General features: G+C 40.8%; 2 protein-coding genes across 14 annotated transcripts in view; both read left to right on the top strand.

The window, feature by feature from the left end:
* Positions 1 to 7,562, top strand: part of SHOC1 (shortage in chiasmata 1) — a 55,642-nt gene extending 48,080 nt beyond the window's left edge. For 6 of the 8 annotated variants that reach the window (XM_076071765.1, XM_076071769.1, XM_076071768.1 and 3 more), the window contains 4 exons: positions 1,317 to 1,451; positions 2,451 to 2,600; positions 3,397 to 3,553; positions 4,840 to 7,562. In XM_076071765.1, the coding sequence (XP_075927880.1) occupies positions 1,317 to 1,451; positions 2,451 to 2,600; positions 3,397 to 3,553; positions 4,840 to 4,943 (546 nt within the window). In that variant the 3' untranslated portion in view covers positions 4,944 to 7,562. Of the gene's footprint in view, positions 1 to 1,316; positions 1,452 to 2,450; positions 2,601 to 3,396; positions 3,554 to 4,839 lie in introns of those variants that run through there. The other 2 variants (XM_076071767.1, XR_012945945.1) reach the window with 2 other exon arrangements.
* Positions 7,563 to 8,054: 492 nt separating this feature from the next.
* Positions 8,055 to 18,162, top strand: part of LOC116948766 (rho GTPase-activating protein 45-like) — a 41,364-nt gene continuing 31,256 nt past the window's right edge. The window contains exons 1-9 of one of the 6 annotated variants that reach the window (XM_032965815.2): positions 8,055 to 8,164; positions 10,748 to 10,888; positions 11,542 to 11,701; positions 12,473 to 12,622; positions 14,148 to 14,232; positions 14,693 to 14,762; positions 15,681 to 15,756; positions 16,324 to 16,449; positions 17,357 to 17,421. In XM_032965815.2, the coding sequence (XP_032821706.2) occupies positions 10,769 to 10,888; positions 11,542 to 11,701; positions 12,473 to 12,622; positions 14,148 to 14,232; positions 14,693 to 14,762; positions 15,681 to 15,756; positions 16,324 to 16,449; positions 17,357 to 17,421 (852 nt within the window). In that variant the 5' untranslated portion in view covers positions 8,055 to 8,164; positions 10,748 to 10,768. The other 5 variants (XM_032965811.2, XM_076071763.1, XM_032965814.2 and 2 more) reach the window with 5 other exon arrangements.

Below are 18,162 nucleotides of genomic sequence, written 5' to 3'. Positions count from 1 at the left end.
GTATCCTTCTCCAGTCTACATCTGCTTTGTAGACTTGGAGAAAGTATATGACCGTGTTCCCAGCAATGTTTTGTGGGAGGTGCTGCGGGAGTATGATGTACTGGTGCTGTTTTTGTGTGCTATCCGGTCCCTCTATTCCCAGAGTGAGAGCTGTGTCCGTATTCTTGGTGTTAAATCAAAGTCGTTCACTATGGGTTTTGGACTCCGCCAAGAGTGCATCCTGTCTCCGATTTTCATAGACAGGATATCAAGGTGCAGCCGAGGTATTGAGAGTATCCAGTACAGGGGTATGGAGGTGGCGTCACTGCTTTTTGCACGTGACTTTGTCCTCTTTGCCTCGTCAGTCTGTGATCTGCAGAATTAACTTGAATGATTTAATGCCGAGTGAAGCGGCTGTGATGAGGATCAGCACTTCCAAATCTGAGGTTATGGTTCACTCCCGGGAGATGGTGGATTGCTCTCTCCAGGTGAGGGGGGAACAGCTGCCCTTAGTGGAGGAGTTTAAGTACCACGGGGTCTCTTTCGCAAGTGGGAGCGGGAGATCGGCAGACTGGCAACCCTATTGCATGGTCATTTGCCAGCAAGTGAATTGCAACCCTTCATAGCACAGTCATGTTATGTTTCCTTTGAGCCGCATTGTTTTCTTGTAAAATGTACAACTTTTGTATTACTCTGGTTCTTTCGGTAAAGTCACGTAGAAAATAAAATAATATAATACAAATTAAGTAGTGTAATGCAATGCAACACAGAGGGTTGGTTAACACACAGTTAACGCATAGCCTGGTTGATTAACGTTCTCACAAAGATTGTTAAATTAGAAGTAAAGTGTGAGTTGTGAGTAAACCCTCCCCGTAGAGCCCGTAGAGTCACGAAAGCTTCGAATCTCGTTTGAACCACCTCTACGGGGAGGGTTTACTCACAACTCACACTTCTAATTTAGCAATCTTGCGAGAACGGTAATCAACCAGGCTATGCGTTAACTGTGTGTTAGCCGACACTCTGCGTTGCATTACATTACACTCTCTAATTTTACTAAATTTGTTGTCAAACTTCCTATTTCTCTCTCTAAATTTCTCCTTGCTTGTATGTTCCACACTTAACTTCTAATTTAGAAATCTTTGGAAGAACGTTAATCAATCAGGTTATGCGTTAACTGTGTGTTAACCAACCCTCTGTGTTGCATTGCATTACACTTCTTCATTTGTATTCTATTATTATTTGATTTTATTTTCTACGTGACTTTACCGAAAGAACCAAAGAGTAATTCCTGCAATCACGAAAGCTTAGAATCTAACTTTTGTATTGCATTGATGTAGATTCTTCAAACTGGAAGCATTCAAGAAACAGTAGAAGCAATAAGGGCGATTGGGGATGTGACACTCTTCAGCAGCAAGGGTTGGGACCTTGACCACTGTATTATTAGGCCTTTTCTGAAGCCCCTGGTTTCAAAGGTAAGCTAACTTCATGCATATCTACATCTATATGAAGTACAATGCAGCCCCAGTGCATACTTGCCTATTTGAATGCTACTGACATTGTAATTTCTTTGTGAGTGCTGATCCACAATCATGGATTACCAAGCAGCCCTTGAAATTAGTTACCAAAATGTGCCACAATACTACCACAGTCAAGGCTTGATGTTAACTGTATGCCTGGACTCTTCAGCAATACTCTACAGAGCGCATCTGCAGAGTATAAATCACGCACGTTTGGTTGAGTGGTCTTTTCGGAGGGGTATGGGGTAGAACAAGGGACTGGCCGGTGTGATATTTTTTTATATATGCAATATGTTCAGGAGCTAAATGCCAATGTAAACGTCTGCTAGCCATGAGACGGCTTCCAAGAGAGAGTTCGTGTGGTTTTACTATTTCTCTATTGAAGGAGCGCCAACTGCATTGGTTTACCATACTGTATTGTCCATAGTTTGGGTTGCATGGCCAGTCGCACTACTGTGGCTTGTCTTTAAATATCAATGGAGAAGATGTGTGCATCAGCCTGTTGATGTTCTGATGCAGTTGATGGTTACACCAGTGTCTTCGAGGAATGTCAAAGCCAGATGTGATGTTTCGGTCTCGAATGAGGTGTTCTGGATGTCTGTTCTCCCGTGTGATGTTATCTATCAATGTAAAATGCCTCTGATGGATGTCGTGGTGGTGGCCATGATGAACTCCTTATATAACAAAATAAATCAGGTTTTTGTTTACTATTCCATATACTAATGGAGTAGCCTTCTGCTGAAAACTGCTCTGCAAGGATTTACATTCATTTAGTTGTGACACTTGCTGTTTTGGATGCTCAATGTTCTCGACTTTCTGCTGACGTTTTTTGCAATGTTTTTATTTTAACAATAAGAGATATATAGACAGGTTAACATTTATTGTTCACGAACCCAGTGTAATTATTGTCATCTGTGTTTTAAATACAAAACACGATTTTTCTTCCATTTATAGGAGGAGCAATTTTTGCTCGGATTTCCTTGTATTAATGCATTCGTAGCACAACTGATGTTACAAAAATTAGATTCACTCCAGCAAATCCTGTCATTGTCACTGCCAACATTATGCAACCTTTTACCCCAAGTGCCAACAAAGGTCTTGAAGGTAAAGTTACGCTGTGTCCTGCCGAAACCGCCTTTTTTAAAACAATAATTGTCTCGAGCTTGCTCATGTTTGTAATCAACAAGTTCCTCTTTTACCACTTGTATCGGTTTGTCTGTAGTAGCATGACCATCTCTTTGCAGTATTAACTATGAAATCGACATTCGCATGCAGACTGGCTCTGTCTTTTTTACATTTAAACCTTTTTTTACTTCCTGGCCCAATCACTCAATAACGTGCTAAATTATGTATAGAAATAAACACTGGCATTAATTTGTACTGAGCAGTGGTGCGGTGGTTAACATACTGCACTGTTAACCTGGCGACCCGAGTTTGATTTTCGGCCATGGCTAAAACCTGTGGCAAGTAATATCTGAACCTGGCTTGGGGCCCCCTTTCGCAATCCATACTTAGCAGCGTGGTGAGGTATGGTCAAATAAGCTCCATGACTAAGAGGGCATGGGGAGGCCTTCATCCAAGAGTGGATTGACAAAATTTTTAATTATTGTTTTGCCATGTTTTTTTTACTTTCATATATATAAAGAGAGCAGTACGCAATTGTCTATACTGATGCCTGTTATAGTCTTGGTTCTTTCGGTAAAGTCACGTAGAAGGGAAACAATAAAATGATAAAAATATAAAACAATGTGAGAATTTTATTGTTTTATATTTTTATTATTTTATTGTTTCCTTTCTACGTGACTTTACCGAAAGAACCAAGAATATGAATCCCTGCAGTCACGAAAGCTTTCCATCAAAATTTGATGCCTGTTACTTAAATTTTCAAACATTCCCACAGCTTTTCAATGAAATATGTATGAAGTACCAGCCAGTCAAAAGAATGGAACAAGATGATGACTTTATGCATTTAAACTCACCTCCATTTGAAACCTCAAGTTTTCACCACACTCATCAAGAGGAAGACACATTTTTATTTGGGCCTGTTTTAATGTCAGGTAAAGCAATTCATGTATAAATATTTAACTTGTTTTGGCTGATGAATAATATATATCTGAGTAAAATTCTGAACTTTGTCAATTCCAGTCTTCAACTTACGAACTGGTTCTGTTCCTGAGACCCGTTCATAAATCGAATGGTTTGTAAGTCATAACGTAATAATGTACTGTATTTAAATGCACATATGGTCAGTGTTATAAAATGTGTTACGGTTCAACAAAAAAGGAAAGCATTGTTAAACTCAAATAATTATTGTGCATTTGCATGCAATACTGTAATACTGTATAGTACAATAAAACTAAATAAAGTAACAAATAGAAAAAAGTCAGCTTTCTTTTCACGTACCGTCAGTCCTGATACTGGCTTGCTTGTCAGAAAGGGTAGAAATTGAGTCGCCACAATTGTACATAGGGTAAAACCTATTCCTATATCTTGTTTCTGGCAAAGGAGGTCTTGGTACGCCTTTTGGCGTCTTCTGGTCCAACAGCAGTGGAGACTAGGCTCTAAGAAAAGCTGTCTCGGGTGTGGACCAATCAAATTGAAGGACAGTGCATATTATTATCAGAGTTGTCTTTTTTGTTTGCATTTTGACTGCTTGTGTTGTGGTTATTGCAAACATGATGCCTTGAATAAAGGTGTCAGTTTTTGTGCCAGTTAAAAGGGTAAAACCTATTCCTACAAAAATCCCGTATATAGCCTTAACAGGCTGTGGGGCCAAGTGGTGTTAGCGAGCAGCGACTATGAAAGCCGGCACAGTCCACGAGGGGGTAGATGGCCAGCACCACGCCTAACCGCCTTCGATTCCCCAGTGACGATGTTTATACACCGCACCAGATACTCGTTTTATGCTGAGTCGACCTAGGGCAGGTCCAGGACCCATTCAGATAATCGTCACTTGTGTTGGTCGTGAGTAGGAATCGAACTCGGGTAACCGTCTTGGTAATACAGCGCGCTAATCGTTTACCACTGCTCCCCAAACACATACGAGGGCACACTCACTTTCACACACACACCAACACTCACTCCTAGCGGGTTGCTTTGAATCATTACATTTCGCGGTGGACCGCTCTGCTTAACAAAATAGTTCTGCGGTTCAATTCACAAGAGCGAGTTCGCGTTTGCAAGGCTATGTTAAAGAAAAATATCGAAGTTAATTCGTAAGTGCAGATGTTTATAAGTCGGGTGTTCGTAAATTGAGGACTGCCTGTATATATACAATATAACTAAACATGCCCACTTGTTATTAATTGTGACTTGCTGTATTTTTTTGTCATTTTTTATTTAGATTCATGCTTGGACATAAAGGATGATGCACAAAAACTGAAAAAACTATTTTATGTACGAGTGCCTGGCCGCAAAGATGGACAAACCCGACTTTCGTTTATCTAAATGCTGTCGCATGAATGCTTCCCAGGTGAAGCAGATGATGAATAAGACCCATTGTACTCAACGATGATAATTCATTTCACAAGAATGGGGTGAGGTAATATCGTTTATGTAAGTACAGTTTAGTAAAAGACAGTGATTTGCTGCTAAAATGAGCCTTGCGTCAGTTGTCATCTTTTGTTTACACCCTTGAGCCAGTGGTAGTAATTACACATTCCTATGGGAAGGTCAAAGGTATAATTTACTAAACTTACATTATGAAATGTATGTGTTATGGACAGGAATGCAGACCACTGGCTGCAATGTTTGATTTATTTGGACCACTCACAATGGAGTAAACACCTGTGGAAATGTAGCATGCATAATACCAGTTAGGAAATATACTAATTGCACTCCCTTGCTTTTTGTCACTAAATGGGTACTGTATATGGGATCTGATGAAACAGTTCTAAGATTCTGTATTTTATTTTTCTTTGACATTCGCATTACACTTACCAAGTAATGACTGCTATCCTCTCATCTCCCCCTGCATGGATATACTTTCCATCGGTCCTCTTTGATGATACTCTGTAGTGTCACTTCCAGTTTTGAGGTGGCTCAGCTGTAGAGCGAGTGGGTCACATCGGATAGTTGTGAGTTCAAATCTTGGATGGGCGTTGATTTGACCTATAATCCCTTCCTCTGAAGTCGATAAAATAAGTACCACTTTGTGGGGATGTCAACATTTCTAGATTTGAAGCTTTCGTGAATGCAAGGATCCATACTCTTTGGTTCTATTCGGTAAAGTCACGTAAAAGTATAAAACACTAAAGTCACTGTTACAACGCTGTGGGTGATCACGATATAATTTTCTCCGATACCAAGGTTCTTTGCAAACCCACGGGTTTTTATCAGAGATTTGTTCACGAGGCAATTCAAATTTACAAACACAGACACAATTTCAACCGAGAAGATGGTTTCAAATTAAGCAACCATTGGAAAGATGTTCTAAATCGAACCAAACATTAAACTAATTTTCAATGGTACAGTATATTTTTTCAAGTAGTGGCATCCCAAACTTTCGCAGCTGCTTAAATTCCCTTTTCACACCATCAATATGTAAACTCCCCCTCCCCCCTTCGCCAGTCTGCATATGTTCACCCCCTCTACACCGTTCATCATGTTAAGTCCGCCAATTAAATGATAATTTTTATGCTAATTCCTTTGTCAATGCACCTTAATTCCTCTCACAAGCTTAAAGGTCGCGGTCTGAGCTTAGCTGTGAGCGCTGTCCTCGAGACAGTCTGGTCCCTTCACCTGATGAAGGCCACTTGTGTTGTGGCCGAAACGTCGAGAATTTTTTTGTTGTTTTATACTTTTACGTGACTTTACCGAATAGAACCAAAGAGGATGTTAACATTGTCTATTAAACCGACTCACCCACCCTCCCCTCTCTAGGAATGTGGATTTTTCTACCAATCGCTCAGGGTTGTAAACGAGATGAGCACCGCCGCAATTCTTATTTGAAAGGGAAATCACTTTGAATGTTAGACTATGTTTGAAGTAATTGAAGGAATGTCATAAAACCTGTTTTTAGGTTTGAGTACAGGAAATACCACAAAGTGCCATATAAGCAGTGTATGGCAGGCGACGAGAGACTTGGAATGGCCCCGCTTGGCCTAAAGCCGACACTAGTACATTTTCTCAAGATCCAAAATGTTGGGTTCTATGTGGGTGCCGTTACCTGTGAATCTCGTAGGCACTGCAAAACAGATACTTTACGTCTGCTGCACTGTCTAACCGTTGAGGGTAAATTCACGTTGAACCAGTTCATGGCTAAAGACGATCATCGGTAACTTTTTCACATATGGTCCCTGTTGGTGTTCATTTTCTAGATTCAGTGAACTCTGTTTTACACTGGGATCTTTCCTGTTTAGTTTCAAGATCATAACTATCAACGCACATTTAAATGATTGCTATAATCTGTTAAGATCTTAAGCCAAACAAAGAATGCCAATTAAATATGCAACCAAATTCGCTTCTGCATATCTCCGCAATGTTTTTTTTACACATCCATTGGCGCCACAGCCTTTTTCTGGGAGTGAATTTTGTTAGCTGCATTGCTTTACCACAAGACAATTATCTACCGGTTTTGACATTCGGTGTTTCAGCAGCAGTCAGGCTTGCTTCAACCCAACTATAAGATGTAAAAGATTTAGATTTTATGAGATGGCGCATTACACTGTTGCTCGCGCTTGTGTAGACCGTATTAAAAATAATTATATACATAATCTTTACTAAATGATGTTATCTGCACATTATTTTTGGTTTGATTGCTATGATAGTAAAGTTTCATTTAACATGTTATATTCTCGAATACTGTATAGACAATATTCCAAATTCACGTCGCGTACTCACTGTCTTGGGGCTATTTGCCTCGGCCGTTTTAAATCTTTCGTGCTAAAATTGGCTTCGGTGTCTTAGATGTTGCCATAACGGCAACTTTTGTCAATTGACTTAGTATTTGCACAATTATTTCGTGTTTTCAGTCGTTAATGTTAAGATTTGCTGTAACTTCAAAACTGATTGAAACGGGTTAGACGCTGTAATACACAAACAAATAAAACATTGCTTTGACTTTAATACGCAAGTGTTTTGTCTGCGATCAAGGGGTCGGAGGAGGTACGTACGTAGTACTGTATGTTGAACTTCTTTTGCACCATACGTCGCCAACCGTGCTAATCGGAGGAGCAGGGGAAAGAAAAACAAATCAGTTATAAAGAAATTAGTTTTCAATTTAGATGTAAAAGTGCACAGTTCCAGTTGCTTCTTGAAAGTGCGCTGCGCAGTGCCGTCTTTGTTCGATGGTTGGCTAAAAGCCGCTGCGAGGATGACCGGAGTTTGCGTGACGGTTCATGCTCCTTGACGAGGTGAATGACGATTGTGTTGATGCAGCGGATGATGGGGTTGGGGGGGTGTTGATGTTGTCCATGCTGCGGGTGTTAATGCGCTGCGCGGGGGCCAGATCCCACAGCCAGTGGCATTCGGGGTGAAGAGGGAAAGGCCGAGCGACAAATTGAATCGTCGAGCTGCACAGAGGATCTCGGAGCCGCCGAGATAATCTATGGAACTTCGCGGAGAATCACCGAGGCGTGGAGAGAATATCGAAGCGGCAGAGATAATCGCGGATTTGCAGATAACTTAAATCCGCGTTTCCTAGCGGTGGACGAGGGAAACGCGGAAAGGTAAAACATGCTAATTATCTTCTTTGGTTCTTTCGGTAAAGTCACGTAGAATGAGAATAAAATAATAAATTAATAAAGTAAAATAATCAAATTCTCACGACGTTTCGGCCACAACACAAGTGGCCTTCATCAGGTGAAGGGACGAGACTGTCTCGAGGACAGCGCTGGAGCGAACACAGCCAAGCTCAGACCGCGACTTGACAAAGGAATTAGCATAAAAATTAGCATTTAATTGGCGGACTTAGCATGATGAACGGTGTAGAGGGGGTGAACATGTGCAGACCGGCGAGGGGGAGAGGGGGAGTTTACATATTGATGGTGTGAAAAGGGTAATTTAAGATGCTGCGAAAGTTTTGGATACCACTACTTGAAAAAATATACTGTACTCTGCAAACCCACTGGCTTTCATCAAAGATTTGTTCATGAAGCCATCCAGATATATAAACACAGACACAACTTCAACCGAGATGGGTACAAACTGAGCAATCATTGGAAGGACGTTATTAACCCAGTAAAGTCTTAACTGTGATGTTTCCATCCTACTTGCCTATGTCAGCTGTTATTTCCCTCTCATCATGTGTACCTCTTGCTCTTAGGGGTTTTTTTTGTTCCTGTTGCTCGGCTCTCTGACATTGACATGATTAATCTTCTCATTGGCACACCTCCGGTGGCTGGGCCGTCTCACATTTACAGCTTCAAATCAAGATTTATGTACAAATTCCTTCTCTAGCTCCGCTCACTTACCCTTGGGTTGGGCCCACCAAAAATCCTATATAAACTCTTGTTGCAGCAGCTCTTTCTCCTACGTCAGCAGTGGTCCTGCTGTTTGTTTTACACCTGATGACGGTTGCTTGTGTTGCGATCGAACCTTCGTGATATATTCTTTTTTCTACCTGCGTGACTTTACCGAAAGAGCTTGCATTCATTGTTTAAACATCGGCAGGAATGTATGTACTTATGAAATGTGTACTTATATACTTGATGTATTTTTTATTTACGTATTTTTTGTGACTGGCTTAAATTTTCTCTACTTTTCACTCTTATCATCCATTATTTTCGTCTCCCCCCTCCTTTTTTCTGAACATAGATGGACTCGTCCATGTGAATAAACTGCCAAATCGCTCTCCGTGGTGCTAACGTTAAAACAAACACCGCCACTTTGTTCAAAATTTCTTGCTGTGGGTTTCACACCTGATGACGATTGCTTGTGTTGCAGTCGAAATGTGAGAATTTTATTGTTTTATATATTTATTATTTTATTGTATCCCTTCTACGTGACTTTACCGAAAGAACCAAGAATATCTTATCATCTGTTATATTTGTTTGTTATTCTAACTTGCTGACCTCCCCCCGAATGGACATGAGTGAAAAAAAGCGTCATTGATTATTGGATTCCTCCAGGCTACATAAAAGATTCTGATTCTATGAGAAAGGAATACTTTCTAGCGATCCTCGTCATATCGTGTAATGGAAATTCCATCGCGACAGGAACTTACTTTATAACATCCTATCTGGAAAGGGAGCTTGAATATAACTTTATTACAGATTGGTAACTTAGCAACCGAGGATGGTCTTGAATATAACTTTATAGACAACCGATGTTTCGTCCTGGGAGGGACTTAAAATAACTTTATTGATAACAATTCCCTGCCGCTTGACAATAACTTTATTGATTCCCCGGGCGGCTCCCCTGAGACAATGGCGGCGCAAACTTAGACGGGGTCGTGGTGAGAACCGACTCGTCAGGTGAGCCCTGAGTATTAGGTGAGCCCTGAGTATTAGGTGAGCCCTGAGTACCAGGTGAACACTGAGTACCAGGTGAGCCCTGAGTACCAGGTGAACACTGAGTACCAGGTGAACACTGAGTACCAGGTGGACACTGAGCCATCACGGAGTACCAGGTGAGCCCTGAGCACCAGGTGAGCAGCACCAGGTGAACACTGACTCATCACGGAGTACCAGGTGAGCAGTGAGTACTTGAGTACCAGGTGAGCAGTGAGTACTTGAGTACCAGGTGAGCAGTGAGTACTTGAGTACCAGGTGAGCAGTGAGTACCAGGTGAGCAGTGAGTCATCACAAAGAACCAGGTGAACATAGGATTCATTCAAAGCTCATTAAATACATATGAACGTTTTATTTTTGTCTAAACAGAATGAGGACCTATATTTAACAGAGGGTCCTTGCCTCTAAACATCTGAAAGTTAACCAGCATTGGTTCAAGGAGCCTGACTGCTGGCGAGACTGAATGCCGAGACGTTGCCAGTCTGCGTGTACTGTTTTGAACAGTTTTGAACTGTTGCTTATCAATGAATGCACTTGCAAATGGGTTGTTACAAAATGATATTTTATTGTTACTGTTTATGGATATGTGAAGGAGGCATATTTTATTATTTTGCTCTTCGTAATGAATAGTTATTTTGTGTTATGTGCTGCGCTGTATATGAATGTTTATTTAAATATACACTTTTAAAATAAATGGATGTGGTGTTTATGTCTGAATGTGGATAACATGTATACAATATATGGATATGCCAATGGTTTTGTTGGCCTATGTGAGTGCTGTGTTGTTGGTGTTTTGTGGAGGTCACTTGGGAGCTGTGAGGGATGGACACCTATACTCTACCCCAGCATGGCGGCCCCAGAAATCACCGTGGCTCCAGGCTTCCTGGCGGTGCTGATCATCGTCTGCACTTGTCGTCTGTGGGGGCATCGTCGGCACGGGAGGTCAGTGGCTCTTGGTTTTACAGAGCCTGCCGGAAACCGTTCACTGCTGTACCTTAGCAACAGTTAGAGCTGCCATGCTTTTGTCACGCTGAACTAGACCGATAACAGAGGAATATTTAACTAATCAAGTACTGGCCGGTAACTTTAACCGGGTATCTACCAGGGCGGAGATCAGTTCGTGCATGGGTGCTGGGTGGATTATTACATCGTAGGATCGTGAAAGATGGAGGCAGTTTGGGGAGGTCTTCATTCAGCAGTGGATTGACCATTGCTGACAATTACAAATCTCTTGCATCTTTTACATTGTCGTCACTGTATACAAGCTACAGATGAGTTTTAGAAAAGCTGACTCATCTCAAAACCTGACTGCATCACCTTCCGTTTTCCTATTGAACGCTGTCAACCAAACCCAGTTTGGCAAGATGTGACGCTCGTGATAAAGAGAGATGAGGCTAGTTTGAGTGTTCTGAAGCGTGTGGGTGGCGATTATTTGAATCTGTTCTGGGCCTTCCGTAGGTCGATACACCCTTAAATTAGTATTTTGTACCATACGTAAAGATCAGCATTGGGGAGACAAAGGCGGTCAGGCGTGGTGCTGATCACCCACCCTCTGAGAATAGGTTTTCCCCTCTATGATTTTGTCTTTGGGGCAGCAGGGATTGAGCAAGAGCGTCTCAATGTGCTCTCTTGACGAAGCCAGCGCTGGGCTGGACGGGCCCGGCTTGGAGCCTGAGGAAATCCTGCAGCTGACTCACGAGGCAAGGCAGCTCTCTGACACGCTGGCACGCCTGCGCCAAGCTGCCCTCTGCCCTGGTCAGTTTCGCACCCCACCTGATCAGTGTCATACCCTACCTTTTATAACTACATGTAGGATAGTGGTTTTAAAGCATTTGATCGTGTCTGGCATAGTGGACTACTTGTCAAGCCACCACCATTTGGCATCCACTCTAATCTGCACGCTTGAAATTCTAGCTTTCTAACTAATCAATATAAGCTGAAGCCAAACTGATCTCTCACCGTTATCTCTGGTGTTTTGTAAGGCTTTAAAGGTGTTGAGCGATATGTACAAACACTTAATGGCATGTATGCAAATATTTAAAATCTATAAATTCTACAGTATGCTTTTTAAGAATTAATATCACACTCGCTCTCAAATGCATTCATGAATATATACATTTTTTGATTTAAAGCTTTCGTGACTGCAATGATTCATCTTCTTTGGTTCTTTCGGTAAAATCACGTAGAATGAGAATAAAATAATAAATTGATAAAATAAAATAACACAATATTATTATTAATATTATTATTATTGTGTTATTTTATTTTTTCAATTTATTATTTTATTCTCATTCGACGTGACTTTACCGAAAGAACCAAAGAAGATGAAATCACGTAGAATGAGACGTGACTTTACCGAAAGAACCAAAGAAGATGAATATATACATATTTAATCAAACACACCGCTGGTTCTTATATAAAAAAAGAGTTGTGCATTGTGTGCAAAACATAACAACATAGTGGTTTTGATAACCTTTTTAATTGTTACTGAAAGTCCTTCGATTTGATTTAAACTACCCCCCTTAGGTGTTGGCCCAGATCTTGATGGTGGTGGGAGAGTTTACAGACAGCTGGGCGATGTACTGTCTGTGCTCAAGCCGGTGCTCAAGAGATACCCTGCCCTGCATTCAGTGGGGCTGCTCACAGCCATTGGCAGCCTCATCGCCACAGTGAAAGGTCCGCTCAGTGGCATCTGTTTATAAATGCCATTCCGTGCACTATGTGCCTGACACTGTCTTCATCGTATATCTGAATTTGCTTATCCATCCACGCGGTGACTCATTTGTAGAGCGTGTGGCTCACAATCAGAAGATTGCGAATTTAAATCCTGGCTGGGGGTTGACTCGGCCCATCATGCCTTTGGGGTCGACAAAATGATTTTCACTCTATAAAAAAATCAAGAGTGGTTGTTTTGTGAATTAACTTGCCTCCATCATAGGAATGTGGAATATCCACAATTGGCTCAGGGATGTGAACAGATTATAAAGGCCTCAGTTGTCATTTGAGCATAAGAAACAACTAACTTGGATTAGCTTATACAGTAAAACCTTTATTTGCGGGGATATGTTCCTGGAAAATGGCGCAAATGTTAAATCCGCGAATATTAATACTTAAAGCTAAGCAGGAAAAAATAACTAAGGGGAATAAACATTACGCTTAAACATAATATATAAACTGTATATGTATTATTGAATACATATATTGTATAATATTGTGTTATTTAACTTGCCTTTAATAATGGTGATTGTAAACATTTAAAAGTGCAAATATAAAGAAATATACAGTGTGATTAAAAAAAATGTAAAGGCAAACACTTGCTTGTAAAGAGTGCGGTAAACATGCCACACTATAGTACAGGATAGGAAGTCGCGCTCCATCTCGCATCCCCGCAATGTGGCTATAAACCCAGCTACCCTGGTTCGATTCCGAGTCACGGCTAACATAATTGGCGAGGGATATTTGAACAAGTGGTCCTGCATGGTCCCTGCTGTTCCCTTGACCCACAAACATCTACCCTTAAAACAACATGCCAGGCACCTGCAAGTACCGTGGTTATTCATGTGTGGTAAGTGTTACATTTTATATTTGATTCTTTTCTTTTGAAATTATGTGTTTTTCTCACTTAAAAATGTTGTTCAAGAGTGTAACATTTTGGGGCTGAAACGTTGCTCAGCTTTTAACATGGGAGTCGTTGGAAAAACTGTTAACGAATTTTCGTTTACTGAGCAATTTTCGTTGAACGTATCTCGCTTAGTAAGCGAGACATGCCTGTTCAGTAGTTATTGTCGGGTAGTAACAAGCAACGGCCAAAAATATTTAAAACAATCCCCATGAATTTCAAATAGCACTGCAATTAATGTGTCAGGAATATATAAAACTCCAATTTAAAAACCCACAAATATTAAGGATTTACTGTCATTAATTTCTGTGTTTAACATGATACATTATTCGATCTACTGTGCATTAAATAGTTTTACATGTCTTTGTAAATTCAGTTGCTTAACACAAGCCCAAAGGCCCAAAACTTCAAATTGCCAACAACAAACAGCACGATAAAAGTTGAATTGAGCAACATTATAAGTGCTTGGGAAAGGAGATGTTAGCGAATTCCAAAGACTAGTATTATGAGGGAAGAAGCAAAAAGAGAAGTGTTATGACCTATTATTTTATGCATGCCACGTGTGCACTGTGTGTGTTGCAGGGCACTGCCCAAATGAGCAAGACAGTCGTTCCAACAGATTGCTTGAGCAGGCTATAGATGGACTGGCTATGGCTTTCAGCAGTGTGTGAGTTGGACCCTTTTCACTTGTCATCATACGCGTCATTATAGCTCTGCCCAAGGTTCATGCACGTTCAGGATTGAAGAGACACTTAAGCTAAGCTTGGTCTACATGTATGGGGTGTTGCTTAAATGCCTGAGAAACTCAGTGTCATGCAAAGCATATCTTCTACAACGACTTTTTCATGTAATGTTAATGGTCTTAATTTATAAATTTGTTTGTAATCTAAGATGGTAAATAGGTAGTACACCTGAGACATATGCAGGTATATAAGCACAATAATTATAATTAAAAAAATATTTTCACGAATCAGCAAATACAGGCTCACTTGAACCAATGCTGGTGAATTGCTAGATGTGTAGAGGCAAGATTCCTCTTAGATGTATCCTAGTTTGCCCTAATCATATCCAATACAAACAATAATTATTGTGGAAAATTATTAACGTATGTTATGTGTCCTAATCAGTATGTCTGAGTTCCTGATGGGAGAGGTCGACACGAGAACTCTACATTCTGCTCGTCAAGTCCGCAGCTTGGTTAGTACCACCATGCACACGAGTGTGGTTATCATGCTGATTATCTTACTTTGTGAAACATTGCATAACTGTGAAATGTCTATTGAACTGGAGCTATTGTAAGTTGTTAGGTATCTATAGTCACAGTGATTTCCTGCTCAAGTGAGGATTGAGTTGGTGCTCAATCAATTTATGTTTATAGCCCTGAGCCAGTGGTGGAAATTCCACATTCCTATAGTGGGGGTGAGCCTATCCATAGGACAACCACGGTTGACTTCCTTACAAAGTGGTGCTCATTTTATTGACCCTGGAAGGAGGGAATGGGCTGAGTCAACCCTAAACCTGTAATTAAAGTTACAACCTTAAAATTGAGAGATACTCAATCTGCTGCTGATCCACCTGGCCTTACAATGGGGTCATTGTAAATTATGGAATTAGAATGTAATATAAATGCACGTGTATGTGTGGTGAATGTGCTTGCACAGTAACATCTCTGAAAGCCAGACTCGAGTCAGCCAGAAATATTTGAATAAATAAATAGAAATGAAAGATCTAAACCCAATAACTATCACCAGAACACTGTTTGAAGCAAATTAAGCTGTGTGCATGTTAATGGGTATATGTGCACGAGCAATTCTAAAGCTATATATGTATCTGTTGTATGTACCTGTGCCCTTGGATACTCAGCTCCACATGCCCTCGTATTTGAATGTTATAATACACCTATTCTTTGTTTTTTTCGGTAAAGTCACGTAGATAGAAAAAATGATATTTTTTTTCATTATTATTTTTTCTATCTATGTGACTTTACCAAAAGAACCAAAGAATATGAATTCCTGCAGTCACGAAAGTTTTAAGTTAATGCACCTACAGTGTGTTCTACGGGTGTTTAAATTTAATGCACTCAGTATTCATTTGACTAAAATTTTGCTTCCTCAGTCTGTAGACAACTTGTTGTTTGATGGAGTTTCTTCAGAGAACCGGACCTCCTCTGTTCAAAGTTTCCACAAATCTGGTGGGTTCTTATCAGGGTTGTTAATATATGCTATTCTGCATGACTCACATTGCATAAAGCCAGTATTACTGGTTTTATGCATGCAGTAATACTGGTTTTTCACACATCAATGTCTTTAGCAATAAACTGAGAAATATGTTTACCTTCATAACTGAGAAAATAAGGGAACCACAGTTGTGTAATGGTGAGCACATTGGACACTCAATCTAGAGATCACAGGTTAAATTCCATCTCCCAGCTCAGCAGTGGAAACAATGGTGCAAGTTTCTTCAATATCCCTGTTCACCAGCAGTATAAATGAGCACACGACAGTTGATTGGCTGATCGTGTGTGGTTGGGGTAAAATGTGAATACTCTGTCCTCCCCAACATGCCTGGTCAGTGTGGAAGAGTAGACCAAGAACTCTCTTGAGTTGCCCATTTGCATGTCCTTTGTACTTTGCTCTTGCCAATCAGTGCATTCTTTACTAACAATCCACTGGAATCGACAACCAACTGAAAACAGTTACCGGTTTCCTGGTTGCCATTTAACAACGGCAGTTAATATTGTGTTTGTGCGGTCTTACAGAACCTGCGAAGAGTCAAGACCGGGAGCTGCTTGATGGTACCGTGGAGGCCAGCCTGTCGTACCTGAAGGCCTGGTCTGAGTATAGCAAGGGACTTCTCGCCTACATGGAACGCAGACTCAACCTCGGTAGAGTTCTTCCCGTGGGTGCATGAATCGCGACCAATGGAACCCGAGCACATGGCTCTAATTGCAAATTTGAACAGAGCATATTCACAATTATACAGATCCAATTTTGTTCTGTATTTCAGACTTTTAAATCAGTGATAAAAAAGTGATTTCCTGCTCAAATTAGCATTTAGGTAGTGGTCTTCACCTGTTTACAGCCTTCAGCCAGTGGTGGAGTGCCCACGTTCCTATGGCGGGGGTGAGTCTATCCATTGGACAACCGCTGTTAACTCCACTACAAAGTGGTACCTCTTTTTATCAACACTGGAGTGATGGTGGGCTGTGTCAGCCCCCCAGCCAGGATTTGAACTCTCAACTTTTCAATTTCTAGCTGCTCGCTCTTCCACTGAGCCACCTGACAGGAAACATCTAAAGCTTCTGTGTAACTATGATTGTCACTGCATGTATTACGTCTATTTATCTTAACCAAGTTGTATTGTTGTCCTTGTGTTTTTCAAAGTAGGCCCCAATGACAAGACTTATTAATTTCCTTTGATGCAGATTTATCTCCCCCAAACATTGCCTGTGTACCCATGTATACTGCTGAGTTGACAGAGGCAAGGGCATTTAAGAGATTTGCTCTATTGTTTCAACTGAGGACCTGGATTGCAAGTCCACTGTGCTGACCATGACTCAATGGCAGCTGCCTTCGATTCTCAATTTAAGCAATGGAAATGTTATATTGCTAGACATTTCTATATGTGGTACCTGTTTTTATTCCTTTTTTATGAGCAGTTACCATAAATGCAAAAACACCTGTTTTACAATGTAGTATTTGTGAATCATTGTACATCTATGCATGTGCTCAATGCATACACAAGCCACAACATTACTCCTTCACGTGTATTTTCAATGCTGTTGTTCACAGAAGTGGAACATGCAAATACCTTGTTAATGGTGAACCAGACATTGAGTCCAGTATTCATGAACAAGGTACCTTTGCCCAAGCACACATGAACATCTAATTTGGCTTAAAATGTGTTAATTCTAGAAGTGTTGAAATGGCCCAGTGGTGGTGCATTCGCCACTTGTTTCAGTAGTATCGCGGTTGATACTGTGGTGTGTTTTTACCATAAAAATACAGTGGATGTGAAAGATGCCGTGAGGTCATTGCAAGGTTAGGCCATTGTCAGCATCATGGTCAAAATTTGCCAAGATTAGAAAAATTAACTGCAAAGGTTTCAATTGGATTTAAACATAGCAATCATCGCCCCTTACTAGCAGATGAAGGCATGCATACAGGCCAGGTGCCAAGTTCCCTTGTGCCATACAAGGATAGCTACCACAAGGGGTGCTCTTCAGGTTGTTTGATAAGTGATGCAAGGCACTTTGACACGTAGGTTTTCGCGACCAATATTATCCATATTAAATGTTTTTGAGTTAGGTCACGTAAATGTAAATGTGTCGTTAAACCCGCCACCACTCGACACAGCCAATTAGTAAGGTTTGCCACGTTAACAGAACATGCCAATTTGTTACTAGTATAGCACACTAGTATTTTGGAGAGTATATCCCAGGGGTGGGCAAATTTTTTGACTTTCGGGCCACAATGGGTTCTAAAATTTGACAGAGGGGCCGGTCCAGGAACAGATGGATGGAGTGTTTGTGTGAACTAATATAAATGACATGTAAAAATCATTACATGAAAGGATTTGGCCTTTAACATGTAGCAAA

This window comes from Petromyzon marinus, chromosome 35 (genome assembly GCF_048934315.1).
Source record: "Petromyzon marinus isolate PM22_M1 ecotype Great Lakes invasive population chromosome 35, UKy_Petmar_22M1.pri1.0, whole genome shotgun sequence".
In the NCBI taxonomy this organism is placed as follows: Eukaryota; Metazoa; Chordata; class Hyperoartia; order Petromyzontiformes; family Petromyzontidae; genus Petromyzon; species Petromyzon marinus.
Note: the sequence above shows the minus strand (reverse complement) of the source record. Positions and strands in the feature narration are given on the sequence as shown.